This window comes from Crocodylus porosus, unplaced genomic scaffold, assembly GCF_001723895.1.
Source record: "Crocodylus porosus isolate Cpor-Errol unplaced genomic scaffold, CroPor_comp1, whole genome shotgun sequence".
NCBI lineage: Eukaryota > Metazoa > Chordata > Crocodylia > Crocodylidae > Crocodylus > Crocodylus porosus.
This window is the reverse complement of record NW_017728906.1, coordinates 150,831,025-150,851,999: the sequence shown is the minus strand read 5'-3', so window position 1 is coordinate 150,851,999 and position 20,975 is coordinate 150,831,025. Positions and strand designations below refer to the sequence as shown.

The window sequence follows — 20,975 nt, the reverse complement described above, 5'->3', positions numbered from 1 at the left end:
ATATTCTATGGGAATCTCTGCTCATGTATCAGCAATGCAAAGAATCCTCTCTGGGGGAATCCTCCCAGTTGTGCATTTCTCATTGGCATTCACCAACCTGGGATGCAGCCTGCAAGCACAGAGGAGGGAACCCCTATGGGAGTTCCCCACTCCATATTTTCAGTTCCCCTATGGGAATCCTCCTGTAGGGTATACCTGCAAAGCATGTCTGAAGGGGGTAAAGGGATTCCTCACTTGCGGACACGTCTGAAATCAGGGTAAGGCACCTAGGGCTATTGTATGGTAGGACTGGGCCCCTGAAGCCCTAGGATTGGCAGGAGCCTGACTATGGGGTGACACCCCTGGCTGCATCTGTAAGCATCAGTGAAGTGGATCAGATTTGCCACAACACATCCCAGCACAGCTGATGCCACTCAAAAGCGATGTTTGTTTCCAGCCTTAGTCACTCAAAGCCTAATTCAGAGATCACTGGAAGTCAATGGAAGCTTTATCCAATGACATTTAGACCTGCTTTGGATCCTGAAAGGGTCTCAAGCTAGGACACCTTTAAAAATACATTTCAGAAGCAAAGTGGTAGGTTAGGAAGGTACTGAACTGCATTAAATACTTGCAGTGCCAAGATAATGGCACATGGTATATCTAGCTATTATTTGGCTTGCCAGAAATAATATAAAAACCATAGTAGTATTTTAACAGTGTTTGTGCATTAATTAAACAATAATTGCATATTTTTATTGCACTAGGGACTGATAAATCAAGATCAAAGGAAAATGATGCTAGGCATTGAATAAACATAGCAAATTGGAGTAATTACACTTACTGAATAGATTACAGAGTTTTAAAATTTCCGGATGATCATTCTGCCATTGTCACCGTAATCGAAAGCCATTCGTACAAGGAAAATGTGGATATCCTTCACATTATTCAAAAATGGGTATGTATGTGGGCATACTATAGGACACGATACTTTTGCAAGTGAGCCATAAATTCAAATAAATACCAAGTCTTTCCACACAAATTTTTCAATGGACCCAGTAGATGGAGCTGTAAGTGTTATAAATAAAGTGTAGGCTTGTGATTCTCAATGTTTTGGGACTCAAGGCACTCCTCCATAACTTCTGTGAATTCTATTTAAAAAGCAAATGCATGTCTTATGGTGCTTACCTCCTTGCAGAGGGGCTCACTGGTTGGGGTTGGGGATTGGATAGGCAGGATCAAGCCTGAGCTTATGCTTAATGTCTCACACCTCCTGACACTTTTCAAAGGATCTAGTGACAACACAGTTGAGAATCATGTGTGCAGACACAGAGTTCAGAACTGACCAAAGCAATCCAAAGCAGATGCATAAGATACATATTGTTTTTATAAATCAGTTTTGCTCCCTCGGTAGGTAAACAGATGTAAGAGAATGGCAGACTGTTTTGTTTTTTTTTTAATTGTACATTATTGTTCATTCACCTGTCTATTTACACCAATGATACAGTCCCTATTATGAAGAAACTGTAATATATTTTACTCATCCCTAAGGTATTGGAACTTGGGGAAAAAATGACTGGCTTAGTCTGGCACCTCTGAAGCAATGATTCAGCTCCCATTCCAAGTGCTTAGGCTAGTAAATCATTCAAAACATTAGGGACGCAAATCTTGCTTCTTAGCACACTGGCAACCTGGCAACGATTGACCTATAACTTCTGTTCTAACTTGATGTAGGAGATTTTGGATACTCTGAGCAATTAATCTAGTAAACGTTTTCACAATATAGTCTAGTAAACTATGCCCTGACAGAAATGTATATATCACGTTAGGAATTCTATTACAGGCCAGTAGTAAAAAGTTTATTCACCTCATATTCTACATTTTAAATCCATAGAAAAATACTAATGTGAATACCATGGGAAGAGTTCATGGAAGAACTACTGCAGCATGAAAAACACTGGCAAAAAACATTTATTTACTTTTCTTATTGGAGCTGAAAGGGTGAAAAATTCTGGTCAAAACACAATCAATGAGTGTTTTGTCACTGACTTCAGCAGGGGGCAAAATTCTACCTCCCCCCACCCTCCCAATATGTACACTGGGTTTTAGAGGATCATATTGCTAATAGATCCTGAACTTATTCAACTTATGCCCCTTTCCACAGCTGTACTTGCAAAAGGATATCACATGAAGACAAAGATCTACGTTAAGAGTTTCTGAAAAGGGATGCCTAAAAATTATATTCTTCGGCACTAATTAAGGAAATTAATTAAGTATTACCTACATTTAAACACATGCAGCTCCTATGGATGTGTGGAGAGCCTGCTCTGACATGCTGGAAATCCTGTGCGTCAGAGCAAACTCGATTAACTGAATCTGGTGAAGCACAGAAACTGATGTGTCCCAACCGCTTTCCGTGTCATGTCTATCAGTGTCCCTGCGCTGAAAAAATGGCGGCAGGGTACTCTGAAATAAAACAGTTCAATGAGCTTTAGTTCAAAGCACCCCACCACCATTTTTTCAGTGCAGAGATACACGGAGATGCTGTGGTGTGACGTGTGGGCGCTTTTAATTAGTGCAGCTCGCTAATTAAAGCACCTGGTGCCGCATCCCAGAACATGTGTAAAGATGCCCATGAATGCTCCATTTGAAGTTACCTAGATTCATCACATTTAAAATTAAGTACATGCTTAAGTTCCTTGCTGACTAAAGGGTGAAAGTTACAGACCTATATCACTGGTCTGGTTAAGTACTTAATCATTGAAGTTTCTGCAGAGGACTTCTGCCAATAAAGCAGAGATGTATGTAAAAGGAGATGTTGAGTGCTCAGCACTTTTGAAAAACAGATCTTTTAGATGTCTAAATATGAATTTTGTAGTCTAAATTTAGATTCTCTAAAAAAAAATCTTGGAGCTAATTATTAGCTTCTGTAAAACAGATTTTAAGAGTCATGGGAGCTGAGCACAAACCCATTTAGAGAATATTTAGTTTTTACAATGTTATAGGGTGGGGATGCATGTAATTTGGTACTAAATTATCAATGTATTACTACAACAATTTGTAAATAAGTACAAAGATACTCTATTCTGCTGCTCTTATTGAAGATTGTATAAACAATTCTCAAATGGTGATAATGCAAGTAAGGAAGGAAATCTTGTTCCAATCATCAACAAAATGTTATTTTAGGTAGCAACACTTTCAGCTGTAAATCAAAGTTTTCTTTTTTTGGGGGGGAATATATATATATATATATATATATATATATTTTAAATGTGCAATATATAATATATATAAAATAAAATTTGCAGTCTGAAGAGGACTTTTTTTCCAAATCAAGCTTCAGGCATATCATATTGCACATTTAAGGAGTCCTTAAATCATTTTATGTGATATCATTTAGGACTCGGCTAGAAATAAAAGATCCTGCAAAGTAAACTAGGATATGAATTTACAACACAACAATTACTCTGCACTTGTTCCCAATGTGGATACTCTTAACATTCACAGTAAATACAAATCAGATAAATACACTTTTGTAGATTCGTACTCTACTTTGCGGTAACTTCCTTAGGAAGACAAGCCCTTAACTTGATGAAAAAGGTAAAATAGTGGGTTGCGGTATATGCTGTTCTATTTTTAATAAACAGATAAAGGGAGCTTTATTTAAGATTCTACTCTTTACCTTCAAATTTTTATCTGGAAGGTATTTTGTTATTTGAATTTTGTGGGAAATTCCAGAAAGAAATGAGTATGTTTATTATATATCCAGGGCACTGGCTGTCTTGAACAGACTAATTTGATATGTATTATTAACATCTTACTACTAGGGACCAGTGGAATTTGCGCTGGAAGCATGTTATGCAGCAGCTCCTTTAATCTCGCTGTGTCCCCCACATGTTCCCTGCTGCTGATTGGTGGAGGGGCCTTGTTAGCCTCACTGCTCACCCCAACGGCTGGGAGGCAAAAACCGCAGTTTGAAATATACAACGATTTTTGCTTTCCATCTGGTCAGCAGCAAATGGCAAGGCTGCTGGGGCCCCTCCACCAATCAGCAGCAGGGGGCAAAAAGTGGCATATTTAAAACCATGGTTTTCTCCTGCCCACTGATCAGAGGTGAGCAGCAGGAACCCTCTGCCAGTCAGTGGGGGTTGTTGGGGGGGTGGACTTCTACAAGATTAAAGGAGCTGCCATGCAGCACACTTCCTGTGTTAATTCCAGTGTTCCCTACTTATCACATGTTGGCTGGACTGGTGTGGTCAGGGATGATCTTGCCTTGAGCCGGGGAGCTGGACTAGATGGTTGCATGAGGTCCCTTCCAAACCTACTTCCCTATGACGTATGTAAATGAATAAATATAACTGAATGTATAAATTAGAATTACATACTTACTATAATTTCTATAATGGAGGACAATCACACGAGTGGTGTGACTTACTTAACATTACACACACACACACACACACACACACACAACTAATGGCAGACACAGATATGCCAACTCCCACTATGATGCCCTATTTACTGCACTTTGCAGTCTCTATTACCTTCATTCCTGAAAAGTCCTAAAGACCCTTACAAATTTGGGGCTCATTTTACCCAGTTCAGCATTATAGCCAGTGCTTGGGTAGAACATGAAAAAGTATTTAAAAGTACACAGCAACACTGCACAGTTCTGTACAAAAGTACAAAGGTAAGATAACTATAACTAATGGAAAGTGAAAGAAAAATTTAGGAAATGAAAGTATAATTACCATGAACCACAATTTGACCAGAACATAGGCCCTTGCAAAAAGCGCTATGGATTTTTAATGGTTGTAAGGGCCCTGGCTTTTAATTCATCTTTTGAAAGATGGCATTTCTAACAAGTATCATTCTTAATATAATACATGCTGCAAATTTGGGACTGACTAGCATAATGCTGCCTTTCACTGAACTGCCAACATCATTTCCTTCACTAGCTGGATTTTCCACAGTTTCTCACATGCAGATACTGGATAGGTTCAATACTGCTTAGTTTGTATGAAGTAATGAGTTCACAGCCCAAAAGGGTATAGATGCAATTTACTGCATCTCCATACTCTGTGTGTAACCCAGGAAGCCTGGATGCAACAAGCTGTGAAAACAGGATACACATAGGCATTTAAGACTGGCCTGAGGTTAGGAAGACGTGTCTTGTACCATCAGTTAAAAATTCTACCTTCTCTATTTAAGAGATTCAAGAAAGGTTACAGGGGATGGAAGTTTGCAAGATAAAGGAAGGAAATTAAAGTACCTGTAATGTGTCACAGATATAGCAGAAAGTTTGTGTGCACATGCGAACAGGTTATGCTGTTAGCGCATTCCAGTGATAAGTTATATACATCAAGACTACAAAAAGTATGTGGAAAAGACAAAAGCCTATTAGATCCCAGGAGCGAAAGGTAGAAGTTGATTGTGGGGGTTTCTCCCCGAGGGCCAGCAGAGTGTCAACAGTCTTTCGAATGTGACGAATATCCGACTGCAGGATGTCATACGGAGAGCAGAGGTCAGCCTATCCCGAAGGGCAGCCATTAGAACAGAAAAAAACAGTGCATAAAATTAAAAATACAAAACTATAAAGTGTTTGATAAATAAAGTATCATAATATTCTGTTACTAGTATAAATATGTAGGAACAGATTAAATGAAGCAAGAAACACTCCTTTGTTTCTTCTAAATAGTTAAACTAGGGTACAATATTAAAATGGTAACAGAAATATGGGACACAAGCTAAGCACTCAATCCTGCAAACCGTTAAACAAATATTTTAATGGGACTAATTATAGGATTCAGATTTTGCGAAAGCAAAGAACAAGTCAGATCTGTTAGCAACTCAGACAAACCATGGTACTGAAAGCTGAAGAAAAAATACTAGAAAAAGAAACCATTAGGAATAGATGTAAAATTATTCACCTAATACTGTAAACACCATAAAATCTGGTGATCAAATAATTTCTGTTGGACAATGCCCTGGTTGGAAATTTAAAAAAACTATCACTTAAAAGCATAAATATTAATTTTAAGGACATTTCTAAGATAAGCAGTTGGACAACCAAATTTCCTATTAAATGTTCTAAAATTTAAAACAATATACTGTATGAACATATCCATCCTATCATTACATATATTTTGGAAGCTATTAATGATTTGGGGAACAATTTTGTTTGGAATACAAGCATCAAAGCAAACTGCACCAAGCAATTATCATGAGGCAGATACGATAACTCCTGTTATCATTAAGCAAAATCAAAACCAAGTAGCACTCTGATAACTTTAAAATTTGAAAGACCTGCATAATGTGTCTTGACTTGTATCTTAAGTCAAATCTCTCCTGCCCATGTAACCTCACTATCAATTTCCAACTCAGCCAGTCTATATACACATAAGAATATTTTTTGGAAAAAGACACAGTAAGCACAGACAGTAGGAAAGACAAATCCCCATTTCAAAAGAATATTTCAAACTGGTCCTTAATAAACTGTTTTGTTCAAGTGTACTTGGATATTAAAGGAAATGAATGTCTGGGATTAAAAATGAAAATGTTTAGATGTCCAATTTTATTACTACGAATCTTCAAAATGTAGTTTAAAAATATGTCATTGATCTTTTGAAAGTATGAAGAACAACTGATGTCTGTAATGTGAACAACAAAGTAGTAGCAACTGTGTTGCTGATGTACAAAAAGGAAGAGAATTCTCTTTTCTTGGCAGTGTTGGTTTTGGATTTAACTGGAGTAGAAGGATGTAAAAGACGTATGTTTTTTCACACAAGTCATGAAATGCGATAGTGGGGAAAAGATCTCATTAGCTGTGGTGGTACCAGTTTCCCCTACTCACTTTTTCCAGGGGGGCTGCACACTTTATATTCAATAATTATATAAATCTCAAAGAAACACCTGAATTATGATTAAAAATAGAGGAAAACACGCATAATTTAAAAGCAAAATAAGCTTTGTTTAAAATTTTGACTTAAAGCATTAGATTGAGAACATATACTGGTAATAAAGTTCAGAAACTTTTTAATTATAAAATTGCTTCCACAAAACTAATTTAGAGCCCACAAACTACTAAAAAAACCCCTCATTGACTAGCAGAAATGAAACGTATATACTTTTACTGAAGACACTAATACATCTGAAGACACTAATACATCTAATCAAAACTCTGATGAAATAAGATAAATTTAATACCTGATAAAATTATACACAATAATGAAAGCCTGAGATGTTCCGAATCTAAACTTAGGTTCACTTATTAATATTAGACCATTTTCTCTCTAATTTGAGACAGATATCATCAGAGCAAACTGCAGGCACAAATAATTTCAGTTAGTGAAACAAAGCAGCTGGCACCAGGTCTAACTTTACAGGGAGCAAGGAATCTGCTGACCAGCCATTAGCAAAAGGAGAAGAATCCAGGCACAGAAGCCAAAGCATGTAGGAGAAGCAGAAGCATGCAAAAGGAGTATTCTACAAGAACTGCCAGGCAGCATTTTAACCAGTGAGATTAGAAAAAGCCTAAAGACCATCTGACTGTTTTGCATATTTGCATATACTCTGTGGTAGTGAAGCATTTGCAGAACAAAAGCACATATTTCTCAAATTAGCAAATATTTCAAAGCATGCTATTCCATTTTTACCTGCTTGTACTAAGTAAAAAGGATTATACTATATGTGTCTCTCTATTGCTTCTGTAATGGAACTGGGGATAGAATATTCCATTGCTTTTTGGTAACTAAGGCATTCTGATTTACATAACCAGCATTTTACAGACACTGTGAAATTAAAGTGCTAAAACAAAACTCAGCATAAAGATACATTATAGAAGAAGCATCAGGTTGAAATACTCTGCCTTCCTCATTAAAGAGTACGTACGCTGTTATTAGTCACAACTAAAGAGTTAAGCATACCTTTTGACCCATTTATCATCAGCTTTTTTAAAAAGTGTCTGAAGCTGCATGCCTAAATGGATCATGCAGCTGCCAAAGCTGCACATGCAGAATAAACATATACAGTAGAGGGTTTTAAGTGTAAACATTGCGTGTCTGGCATGCTCAGACTGCTTCTATTGTGCATGCATCAGCAATACTTGCACAAACAAATCAGATTTATAGTTTTGAAAACCAAGCTCATAATTTTTGACACCTAAGAATAAAATCTCAAGGGTAAGTACTCAGGATTCTACCAAAGTGCACAGGACTTTGTGTGCACATTATAAGGCATCTGAGAGTTAGGGCTTAACCTCTTGAAATATACCACAGGCCAAACGGTATGTACTGCTTAACACAGTGGGAGAAATTCATACCTGATAAAATTTACTGCAAGTCCATGGAAGCCTCAGGACAAACTCTGGTAAGGTAACTGGTTGTGCAAATGGGTTAGGGCTAAGTGGCAAAATAGTGCATTAACTGGGATAGAGAGAGCAATGTAGGAATGAAAACAACTAACAAGTGACATCCAGCAAGCAAGAACTTCTTACCTTACTCCAGCTAATAGGTTGCTATTTTTGCTACATTCTTACTTGTTACATTCTCACAAACACAGAATTGTTTGTGGTCGTGCAATGAAGACCCCATTCTAGAAGCACTGCATTTTCATTGTTGACTGTTTTTATAACTAAAAACTATAATGCTGCACTGGCATGATGGTTTCTACATTCCTTCCTTCAGCAATTTTATTTTTCTACTTTAAAAAATATCAAAGATAAATGAAAAAAGCACAACTGTAAGTGAAAAAAATGTACATACATGAACAGAAAGAAAAAGTGTGCTTTTAGTTTTACTTGTGAGTTCCCATACTACCATTAACCATTCCTAGCTTTTCACTGATTTTTGGCTGATACTCTGTTAAATTGATTTGATTTTTGGGTAAAAAGGTATAACGTAATTGTACATACAGTCTTCCATAGATATGGAGCTTGCACATAACAGCAATAAAAACTTTTGTTAACTCTAACCAGCACCAGTAACTTGTTTTGAGTAAAAAAAAGCAACCTCTTACCAACTCCTTTGTGCATCTGAGCTTAAATAGGTGACTATATTTGAGACAAGGATCAAATTCCCCATTCCCCACCAGAAGAAAATCTTAACAACAAACTCCACCACACTGGTCTATTAGATGCATCTATCAATGATAGCAAAATACAAAGTTTGAGGATTCTGCTAAAATGATCAACTGTGAAATAATTAATTTATTTTTACTGGGTGTCAAAATTAACACTACACTGAAATCAATAAGGGCAATTTGTACTAGTCTCAGAACTACAGTTTTCAGCTGTTTTAGGCATTGCTGCCTGGGTTTATACTCACTAACATTTTGAAGATTATGTCTGAAGTCAAAACGACTCTAAAGAAAACAAAGCAACATTACTCCTAAAGAGAGTTTACATCTTGGATCATATTTATGAAAGAAATTCAAAGGAACAAACATGTGGCAGCTTATGAACTGACATAATCATATATCCAGACCTCTGAATAATATTTTGTGTTAAAGAAAAAACTTTGGTTTCTCTGTCCTGGAAGCAGCCATCTAATCTGACATCTGATGCCAGATGCTTAAATCATGCGAACAGACGCTTAAGTATCTCAACAATGTGTTTATAGATATTAATATTGAAGTAAATTTGAAAGCAAAAAGGCAAGTGTGTGCCAGTGTACAAAGATGGACTGTCTTCCTACACTGAAAATACCGTATACCCTGCTTTTGCTAGAAAACTTCAGCAAACTATCTGGATGATCTTTTTCTCTGGGACCTAACCTCTTGTGAAAAGGTCGTCCTCCAAATCACCCTACATGTTTACATCTTTATTCTACAGTATATGTTTCTGAACACCAGTCACCAAATTCAGGGAGCATATATTGCCTTAGCACCAGCCCTAAACTGGAAGCAACCCTGTTCCTAAACTGAAAGCTCCGTTCTGTGCAAAAACCAGCCTAACTTAATGATTTTGACTTCCTTCTTACAAGTAAACATTCAGCTGACCATTACAGCAATGTATTTTTCCTTCAGAGGCATCTGCTAACATGACTGGAATAACATTAGAAAGGCCTCCCTATGGTATGATTTACTAAGTGCAAGAGCTGCCAAAAGGGGAGCCTAGACAGTGCACTAGCATGCTGAGTTGAAGGTTTAAACGTGATGTGATACTGCTATGCTGTAAAGTAGTAATGCAAGTGACAGCATCATATTTCCAGAAATATGAATTAACAGTGAGCCAGTTATGTCTTTTAATTTAAAAACTTGCTAATAAAGTTGGGCAACCCACAGAACAAGTACTATTACTGACTGGAGACAAATATTGCAGATGGTCCTAGGAAAGTATAACAGAGGTCAAGACAACAAAGTCTCAAACCCATATGGGTTTATGAAATCAACAACCTGGTTCCCAGTTTTACCCCTGCAATGCCAGTAGGAAGAGTCAAAATGCATTAGAACTGATACTCTCACCAGCCTGTATCCTGCATTTACCATGGGCACTTGGCACTTTGTCACTATAGGGACTGGTTCTGTTGATGATACAAAGCTGTTAGGAGCTTCACTAGAGTTGAAGACATGGGGAGGGAAAAAAAAGCTCAGGTACTATTAGGCAAGAGGGGGTGGGTAACTGGTCTGCCTGGTGATTCAAAACACAGTCCAAGTATCTCAGATAAAACTGCTTAAAAGAACAAATTCCCCCATGCAACCATCTTACTGTTACTCACTCAGAAGTCAACTGCCACTTACTGCAACGCTTATATAGGGTGCATCCAGACAAGCACGGACGTTTGTTTCCCTGGGGAAAAGCAGCAGTGGCACAAAGTGGGGAACTTCCATGCCCCATGTGCTTTGGCACACCACAGGTTAACCCGGGTGGAATAGGAGAGGCTGGGACCAGCGACTGTGCTGGCCCCGACAGCCTTCCTTGGGGTTGTGGGGGCCTCTTAGGCCTGCAGCTGTGGCAGGAAGCCTGGCCAGCAGCCAGAGCATGACTCCAGCTAGCAAGGCTCTGGTTTTGAGTGGCATGTGCTGCCGCCATGTGCACCAGCCCGCTTTCTTCTGGTGTGGGTTTTTTGACCCTGGGATCTCCCAGGGTTCGCCACCTCCCCAAAGCTGCAAAGTAGCAGTCCAAGGAACGCCTGCACATGCCACGTGTGGCATACCATACCACTCGTCTGGATGCGGCCGTAAGGTTCAATATGGAAAATGTTTATGACAGGAGATGCTGAGAACTGGCACTGTTCAACTGGCAGCACAAAATGAATCATTATTTAGCAGTTTTCATGCAAGTGAAAGCCTACATGCCATTACCTATTTACTAACAAGTACTGTGAATAGACTCCTTCCTTCTACAATCCTTCAGGTGTTTATCCACCACTTCTCTGACTGCAAAAAAATACAGATTGTGTCTTGTAAAACGAAGCTCAACTGGCCTGACAGAGGTCTGACCTCTTGTGAATAGCATGTTTCATTCCAAATGTCAGAAACAAAAAATTGTACACAAATCTCTTTCCCTGTTGTAATGACGTTTCTGAGAGCCTACAAGACCCAGAAAGAACCTTGCTGTTTAGTTTTCTCTGAAGGATTAGCGACAGGCACTTTAAGAACCCAATGGCATTCAAAACATAATACAACCATTGATTAATGCACCTTCTATACTTAAAACAGGAGCTCTTCCTGGACCATGCTGGTCCATTGCCTCCTAAAAATGAACGTTTAGTGGTGGAAGTACTTGAAGCACAAGATCAGTCATGTTAGCAGATAGATTTAAGATAGGCTTCCCTTATACATGTGTTTTCTTATTTTCAAATGCCATGATCTGTATATAGCTACCTATGACAGGATACTGTCCTGATTCTATGGATTTTTTGAAGAACCTGTATATTCCTCTATCCCTGTTACAACTGTAGTTAGCTGAGACCATAGAGTGATAAAAAAATATTAAAAAAACTATTCAGACTTTGTAAGGATATGAAATTGGATCAACAAATATTCTTCAGGATGTGGAGATAAGTGTAACAAGAAATAACGGCAGGAAGTACAATCTAAAATTGGAATGCATCGCACACCCATAACAAGGGGCAGTTTAACTGCAGAACTTCTCTCCAGTTTACTCCATTCCTCAAACCGGATTCTCCTGAGGCAGTCAGGCGAGGTAAGAATGATCAAGAGGCAGATAATTTTTTATTGATATTTTTGCAACCTACTGCTCCTAGACATTTTTCGTTTACCTGACTACGTGCCTTCTGCTTGCTTCCCACACACACATACATATCTAGCTTTCACTAAACACCGAGTTTCCAACATACATGGTTCTCTTTCTCAAGCACAGCACATTCCAAACACTTCCTCTCATCTAAGCTCCAAAACAATGCATTTTCACAAAGCATCTCAGTTTGCCAATTGGCACACACATCTAGTAAACTTGAATTCTCAAAGGACAGAGATTTCCAAAAAAAATCTCTCAAAGTAGAAACCTTAAATAATTCCCTTGGTATCTATGTAAATGAACTTTTTCCTCAGTAGAAGATAACATTCTTTTATTTAAGTTTAATCTTTGACCCTTTGTTTAAACCTCAATGCAGACTTGAAATAAATAAGCAGTTAATCAAATAGTTTAAAAATGCATGAAAAGTTTACGATATTAGAAAAGAAAGTTACACATTTCATTGACAGCTGAAAGGAAAAGAAGTAAATTCAACCTCCCACCCCTGGTTCTCAAAATACTGAAACATAAATAGTTATTGCCAAATAAGTTTACAGCAATTTAAGCAAGGAAATTCAAAATGAAGAGATCATCTCATCCTATGCCATCATATAGTAATGTGGTACTGCAGGGTACTACTGTGGTACTCATATTAACACAATTTTCCTCAGAAATTTTCCTATGACATTTAATTTCACCCCACCCCCTTTTGAAAAAATAAATAGAGGATAAATTAGTGGGGAAGGTAAAAAAAGTGGTCACTACCTCTCCCTTTCTCCAAAAGGCTGCTTCCAAGCACCTGAGACCTGTATTCTAGTGTTGAGTATACTTTGAGGTGTGAAGATCAACAAACTTCGGTACATGTTCCATGCACACTAGGTTTAGACTCTATCTATATGGATCCTTACTTTAGGAAGACATGTTTTGAACTTGAAAATGATAATTTACAACATGGAACCTTTCTAATATCCTGCATTAACATTTTGTGAGCAATTTATCATACAGTAAACATTAACAAACAGTGATAGCTGGCCAATGTTAATCATTTAAGAATAGAGAAACAATATAATGGGATAAAGAATGTTGCAATTCATGATGTTAACAGCAATTCACTGTAGTTAAAAATGACCCTCCCCACAACCTCTTCCAAACTGAAAGAGACAACATATCATTGGTTTTGCAGTCCTTCAAATAAAGAGTAGAAAAATGTTTGGTTTTTTTTCATATTTAGTAAAAGGACAGATTTGAAATATTTGCATTAGGTTCATTCCTGAGTTTAAAACCAAAGTCTTGATTTTATATTCAATAAAAGCAGAACTTAAAAATAAAGCGACCCTTAATTATACTGTGAAATGTCATCAACAGCATGATGAAAACACTAATATGCAGTTTCCACATCTGTAGTTTTATATTTTACTGCACTGAAGTCTTGTCTATGATACCTCATGCTGAAGATGAACTGTTTGACATAAATTTTCCTATACTTTTGTAAAAATGTTTTCAGAATCTGGGAAAGATTCTAAACTGCACTAACGTAAATTGACAGTAATTAAATTGGATAATACAGAATTATCAGAGTGTAATTATGATGATTATATTCATCACATTTTATCTTTCACAGGTTTAAAAAACACTATGCCTTTATTTTACCCTCGCAATAGAATCTCAGTTGTGCACATCCCATTAATTCACGGAGAGAATGACTTCCTCTCCTTAAATCACAGCAAAAATAGACTGCTGGGATGAGGGCTTGTTACTACCAGTTAGTTTTACAAAATGTAAAAGTATCTAATAATTTAATACAAAGTATTAATGTATTAAAATAAATGAGGCTTAAAAGCTAAAGGAACCAATCATAACAGTTTTTACTGTAAAAACCTTGCCAATTTTTCTTAACATTACCTATTTGTTGTATTGTCCAGTTGTTCCCTATACATACAATGAAGTATTGGGAATACTGCAATACTAAGACACCCATATCTCCTTACTGAAAGAGAGAATGGCATGTTTTTAAGTGCTTTGAGGACTACTCAAGCTAAGTACAATACAAGACGTACTATTACTACTACTAACAGTTTTGTGATACCACTTGCTTTTGTTGCTGAGAGTTCACCAATTCATGAAATTTAGCAATCTGCTAATGAGCTCTCCAATCATGAGAGGAATTTGACCCTAATCCTGCAGTGTTCTTGAGTATATGCTTAATTTAAACACTGATGCCTATAAGTACGTCTACAGGCTTACAAATATCTTGCATGAATACTTCTACGGAACTACCTGTATGCTTTAAATTTTAAGTACATACAAAAGCACTGCAAAACAGAGTGTAAAAGTAATTCTGTAATATTTTATAATACATATGTGAATAATTTTAGCATCTATAAAAAGTAAATATCCTTCAGCTATAAAGTAATAGCTGATATATGCTTTTTAGTGCATTTCACCTAGGAATGGACTTAATTAAAAATTACCTCTGGTATTCCCAGTTTCCTACATGCATCCAGAAAGTTTTCTACATTTCTCCTGCATTTTGCCATGCTGAGTTTAGGCTGTCAATAGAAAAAAACAACAAATCCCTAGATTAATATGAAAGAATCCTGTGATATACAGTAGTCAATAGAAAACTCTGTTTATGACATAACCCGTCTACTGCCAATGCCACATGTTATTTTTTTCCTGAAAACATATACTGTATTTATAAAATGTAGAAAACTTCTTTAGAATAAAACGTGACAGTAGAAAATGGAAACAGAAGTGTTTTGACAATGGAAGCCAAAGTCTTCTGTAAAAAACAACACAATAAAACAAACAAACCACAAAGAAAAAAAAAATCAAGAAAATACATTGGAAAAAAATTTTGCTTTTAGAAATAGTATAAGAATTCTTTGATGTCCTTAATCCAAGGGTTTTCAACCTTTTTGGGTCAGTGTACCCCCAGCAGTTGGACGCTGAGTGGGGTGAGGGGAGTACATGTGGTCAGACACCAAGTGGCAGGGGGTGGAGCGGGACCGGATGCCAAGTGGGGGTGGGGGGTGAACATGGAGTGACAGCAGCTGCTGCATATGATCTTCCCCCACTCCCGGCGTCCGGCTGGGTGGGTGGCACCTGTCCAGAATGCTGCAAGACAGAGCTCAATCCCCACCTGCCTGCACGTACCCCCTATGGCTTTCTCAAGTATCCTCAGGGGTATGTGTACGCCTGGTTGACAATCTGTGCTATAGTCCATGGGTACTCAATTCCTAGCCTACAGACCCGAGTTATCCAGCCCACAGGGCTTCCCACAGGTCCAGAAATTTGGCATCAGGGGAAGAGTGGCACCACTCCCTCACTGCCAAATTTCCAGAACCACTGGAAGCCATGGGCCCTGTTCATTGGAATGGGTGCCTGATCCCAGTATGCAGGGCTGGGCAGGGGCAATTCTTGTGTGGTAGGTTGGGAGGGGGTGGTACCAAGTTCCTGGGGCTGAATCCTGTACCATGGGGGACAGAAAGCCAGTGCTGGAGCCCAATCCCAGCATGTACGGCAGGAGGGGGTGGCCCCCAAAGCTCACTCCCAGCATTTGGAGGCAGGAAGGGGTGGTGCTGGGGCTCAATCCTAGCATGTGGGGGTGGCACCAGGACCCTAGAACCCAATACCGGTGTGTGCAGTAAGGAGGGGGCAGGACTGGGCCCCAGGCCTGATCCTGGTATGCAGGGCATCATCTGGCCCATAGGGCCCAAAGGTTTGAGCATCACTATTGTAATCAGATCCCTGTGAGTAGGTCATTGCCTCTGAGGACCCCAAAATTACAGAATACAAGAGAAATATGCTCTTGTTCTATCTGCAACAAAAAAGGAAGAATTGCCACATTTAGCAGAAAGTGTATGTGTTGCTAGATGGGACTGATAAATCAATACATTGTTAATGTTAATAGCATTGCTATTCAATATCTTTGCCATATGTATTACATGCAGTATGTTACCAATCATATTGAAAGCTATGACAGGAAAAATTAGTGAGGCCTCTTGCAAGGAAGTTAAGGAAGTATGGGTTGGATGAATGGACTGTAAGGTGGATAGAAAATTGACTGTATCGTCAGGCCCAATGGGTAGTGATCAATGGCTCTATGGCTAGCTGGTAACCAGAATCAAGTGGAGTGCCCCAGGAGTTGGTCCTAGGGCCAGTTTTGTTCAATATCTTCAGTAACAAGCTGGTAAATGGCATAGCACACCCTCTGCAAGTTTTTGGATGCCATCAAGCTAGCGGAAGTACACTGGAGGGTAGGGCTAAGATTCAAAGTGAAATAAAGAAATTGGAGGATTGGGCTAAAAGAAATCTCATGAGGTTCAACAAGGACAAGTGCAAAGTCCTGCATTTAGGATGGAACAGTCCCATGTACTGCTACAGGATTGGGACCAACTGGCTAAGCAGCACATCCACAAAAAAGACCTGGGGGTTACAGTGGACAATAAGCTGGATATGAGTCAATAATAGTGTGCCCTTGGTTGCCAAGAAGGTTAACAGCATAATGGGCTGCATTAGTAGGAGCCTTGCCAGCAGATTGAGGGAAGTAATTAATTCTTCCCCTCGACTCTGCACTGGTGAATCCACATCTGGAGTACTGTGTTTAGTTTTGGGCCCCAACTACAGAAAGGATGCAGACAAGTTGGAGAGTCCAGTGAAGGACAATAAAAATGGTGAAGGGGCTTGGGCACATGACTTACGACAAGAGGCTGAGGAAACTGGACTTATTTAGTCTGGAGAAGAGAAGATTGAGGGGGATTTAATAGCAGCCTTCAACTACCTGAACAGGGGTTCAAAAGACAATGGAGCGAGACTGTTCTCTGTGGTGGCAGATGACAGAACAAGGAACAATGATTTCAAATGCAGCAAGGGAAGTTTAAGCTGAATATTAGGAGAAATTGTCTTACTAGGAGGGTGATGAAGCATTGAAATGGGTTACCTGGAGAAGTGGTGGAATCTCCATTCTTGGAGGTTTTTTAGGCCTTCCTTGATAAAGCCCCGGCTGGGATGATCTAGTTGGGGATGGTCCTGCTTTGAGGAGGGGGGTTGGACTAGATGACCTCCTGTGGTCCTTTCCAACACAATTTTTCTATGATTCTAAGTGTGGGGGCTAAATTTAAGGGAAGTATTGTCTCGAACAAAAGTCTTGCAGCTCAAAAAAGGAGGGAAAAAAATCTGAATTACGTTAAACATATCAGTTGTTTAGACAATTAATACATACACTTCAACTTGCTACAGACCAGCTTATTCATAACATAATGGTTAGTGTACTTTAATGGATATTTGAATATTGTTTGATAAATCATCAACTTCATGTTTTAAAAATTGCTGACTTACTACTGCTGGTGAAGGTACATGGATACTTCCTACAGATCGAGGACGAACGTGATTGACTAAATGACAGAGAACCACCCCATCCATAAGAGCAGATCCCAAGTCTTCAGGCAAACAGATCTTTAGTCTTGTTTCAATATTCTGTAAAGGAGAACAAGCAAGTCACCACTTTTATACCAAATTAGATTGAAAGGACAAAAAATCCAAAGCAAATATTCATAAGCTGCATTACAGTCCTCATGTGCCTTTTCCCAATTAAAACCTAAAGTGACCACCCAAGTCTTGCTTTGCCAAAACTACTGATATTTTCTCATTCATACTATGGCTTAAAAAATGCCTACACTCCTCTTCTTTATTATCCACTATGTTAACTGGTGGCTGACTCCTGTTGCCACATGCTACTGATTGTCCCCATTCCACCACCACAGCCTGGATCACAGCTCTTCATTGGCCAGACCTATGTTGCCAACCACTGAATAATACTGTTAAAACAGTGATTTTGCACTATTAAATCAATGCTAATGTGAAAATGGTCTCTTACCACTACTTTGGTGGGTGTACTGTTTACTTCTTAAAAGATATAACAGAACTATTTTAACACCCAGTGACAAACCATGTCTTTGTTGTAAAATTGCTGGTTTAAATGTGTTTGTGTTGTAAAAATGTTCAACGTCCAGTTTCCTTAAATAGCTAGTACAGGTGGAAAGGATTTAAGACAGACTGAAGAAACCAAAGCTGTCTTCCCTTATGGAGAAGTGATGCCCTTCCAATAACAACTGAGTAGCCTTCAGATGGGGTTGGTAAATATCCATTGGAGGTGACACGAAGAGGCATCAAGGGCACAGATAAGGATGGGGCAAATGGATGGAACAAAGTGAAAAGCTGGAAGTCCCAAGAGAAGGCAAAGTAAAGTCAAAATAACTTTGCGGTGCTCTTAGACTGTGTAGTCTGGACTGGAGACAAATTATTGGCTTAACCCTTTGGAGGGGGCAAGGACTCTGCTTTCTGTACTGCAGTTGGTCAATAAATGACTGTTGAAAAGGAACAGTCTGTTTTGCTTTTTGGGGACTTTGGGGTGCAGTTATTTCCCCTTTGATGAGGTAATTTCCATGTCAGAAGCTGGAAGGTAACTCCCTGAGCGAGGACCAGGGACCACAGGCCCACATCTCAGGGGTATAAGGAAGGAGCTAAGTGCTAACCTCACTTTGGAAGCCACGCCTGGGCTGGCATCAGTGGGTATTCAGAGACTATACAAGGCTGGGAGTCCCAAGCAAGTGCTCCCCTGGTGCAATCTTTGATGCACCACACAACTGGGTAATTCTGCTGAATAAATCTCACTCATTGTCCTTAGATTTTTCATCTCCATTTTACAGATAGTGAAAATGGGGCAGAGGTTTACAGATTTTAAGGACACAAAAGACCACTTAGTCTCAATCGCAAAACAGAACACAAACCCACACCTCCATCATGCCACTTCTTAACTTCCTTTTCAATTAACTAAAAATATTGAGCTTAGTATTTCTCACAAAGGCATGTCATCCACACGGAATCATTCTTATAAACTCTTCACTATCCTTTCTGAAGTTTGGCTATCAGAGCTGGATCCAAGATTCTTGTAAGTGTCAAACTGATGATGCATGCAGGAGTAACATTTTCTTTTACTCCTACTTGAAATTCCCCTGCTAATACATCCAGCAACTGCTTTCATCCTAATGCTATGTGAATCTCCAAAAGGTGGCCAGAAAACACATGCTTTGGCAACAAAGTCACAGCCTACCACTGTTACATACCTCCCGCAGTTGTTCTACAAGTTCTCTCTCTTCTCTCATCTGTTCCATTTTCCTTCGAATTGTAAACTGAGGGTCTATTGATTCCAAATTTCTCTGTGGTCTTAAAAATACTGTGATTAAAGAAAAAGATATTTAGTAAAAACAAGCCAGTTCATGATATATTCATTTTCATAATAAGCAAAATTTCTATACTCTCACAATCATGTCTATAGAGGCTGAAACTTTCAGTACAGAGATGGAAAACTTGATTCAGAGTTGCAAACAAAACACAAAGTTGCCTGGTGATACTCTTAACAGAATTCATACCTCAATGAATTAATTATATGGATATCAATGGCCAAATCCTATTTGGGAGAAAAATTTTCAAGTATTTGTCCCTTAATGACTCTATTCAGTAAGCTGTGGATTGTTTCACCTTTCCCATAGCCACAGGCACAGTTCCTTGGAGCAACGGCATCAAGTCTTTGAACATTTTTATTTTGTTCCAGTGACTGTTTTGCATGTTTCTCTCTCAAATAAATATCTGGATGGCTACACCCATCATGTTTATGTAGCAGACTGCAGATGCCCTGGTGGACAGTTAGTACCCTCCATTGCCAGACTGACTTTGAGCCTGTTCATATTTTGGGAAGTGACAATCTAGAAAGAGCGAGACATCTTGTTTTTATTACTTCTTTTAATATAATGCAACACCTTAGGTAGGGGATCACTGACACTGGGGGTCAAACCTAAGACCTCCAGTTCTAGACACATTAGTCTCTACTGCCTGTGCAAAAAGATTCTGCATTGTTAGCTCCACTCTGTAGCACAATCAAGCCTGCAGCCACTAAGAGGGGAAAAAGCACATACTAAGCAACCACAGGTTACACATTGCCATGGCTAGCAAAGTTTAACCTGAACTTCCAAGGATATAGCAGCCCAAATGAACCACTACTTGTTGTGCAATGCCCCTGGATATCTTGGCAGTGACATCTAACCCAATGGCACAGTAGCAAGCATGGGTTATTAGGTGCAATGTTTGCACGGGCTTATATTTTGCTGTAGTTGCTTGCTCCATGTGAGTGCATGTCCTCCTCTCTCAGGACTGTTTTCCCTCCTGAATGAAAGATTTCCTTTGCATCTCTATACCTAGAGGTGTTAGGTCCTAGTACTAGAACTGAAGATGTCCACAGCCACCTCCCACCAGGCTCAACCTCTTACCCACTGCATTATACGGTTGGCTAAGATGGTGCCAGGCCTTAATCCGAGACTGGAAGAAAGTAAGGGGGTGGCCTTCTATGACCACTGGGTTCACTAGGAGGCAGAGAGGGGGAAGCAGACCAAAATGTGTAAATATAAGTAGAGAGACGGCCAACAGTGGTTAGTAGTAGCATAATCAGGCCCCAGGGGAGGTGCACCCAGGCCAAAGGTCAGTGAGGATCTAGTCAGGGAACTACTGGAGGGACTGGACATATTTAAATCAGCTGGTCCTGACGATCTTCACCCCAGAGCGCTGAGGGAATTAGCTGAGGTCACTGCAGGACCCCAGCACAATTTTATGAGCGCTCGCGGTGCTCTGGTGTGGTGCCAGAGAACTGGAAGAGGGCCAACATGGTTCCCATCTTCAAAAAAGGGAGGAAGGAGGACCCAGGAAACTATAGGCCAGTTAGTCTTACCTTGATCCTGGGTAAGCTTTT

The 20,975-nt window shown here is 39.2% G+C and overlaps 1 protein-coding gene across 6 annotated transcripts in view; it reads right to left on the bottom strand.

The window, feature by feature from the left end:
• LRCH1 (leucine rich repeats and calponin homology domain containing 1) overlaps nucleotides 1-20,975 on the bottom strand; it is a 210,910-nt gene that overhangs the window by 14,650 nt on the left and 175,285 nt on the right. For 4 of the 6 annotated variants that reach the window (XR_002100016.1, XR_002100017.1, XR_002100018.1 and 1 more), the window contains 4 exons: nucleotides 19,300-19,409; nucleotides 17,513-17,650; nucleotides 14,644-14,721; nucleotides 5,249-5,506 (listed from right to left, as the gene is read on the bottom strand). Coding sequence is in view for 2 of the 6 variants with exons in the window: in XM_019529924.1 (XP_019385469.1) it covers nucleotides 14,644-14,721; nucleotides 17,513-17,650; nucleotides 19,300-19,409 (326 nt within the window). In the remaining 4 variants the exon portion in view is untranslated. The remainder of the gene's footprint in view (nucleotides 1-5,248; nucleotides 5,507-14,643; nucleotides 14,722-17,512; nucleotides 17,651-19,299; nucleotides 19,410-20,975) is intronic. The other 2 variants (XM_019529924.1, XM_019529925.1) reach the window with 1 other exon arrangement.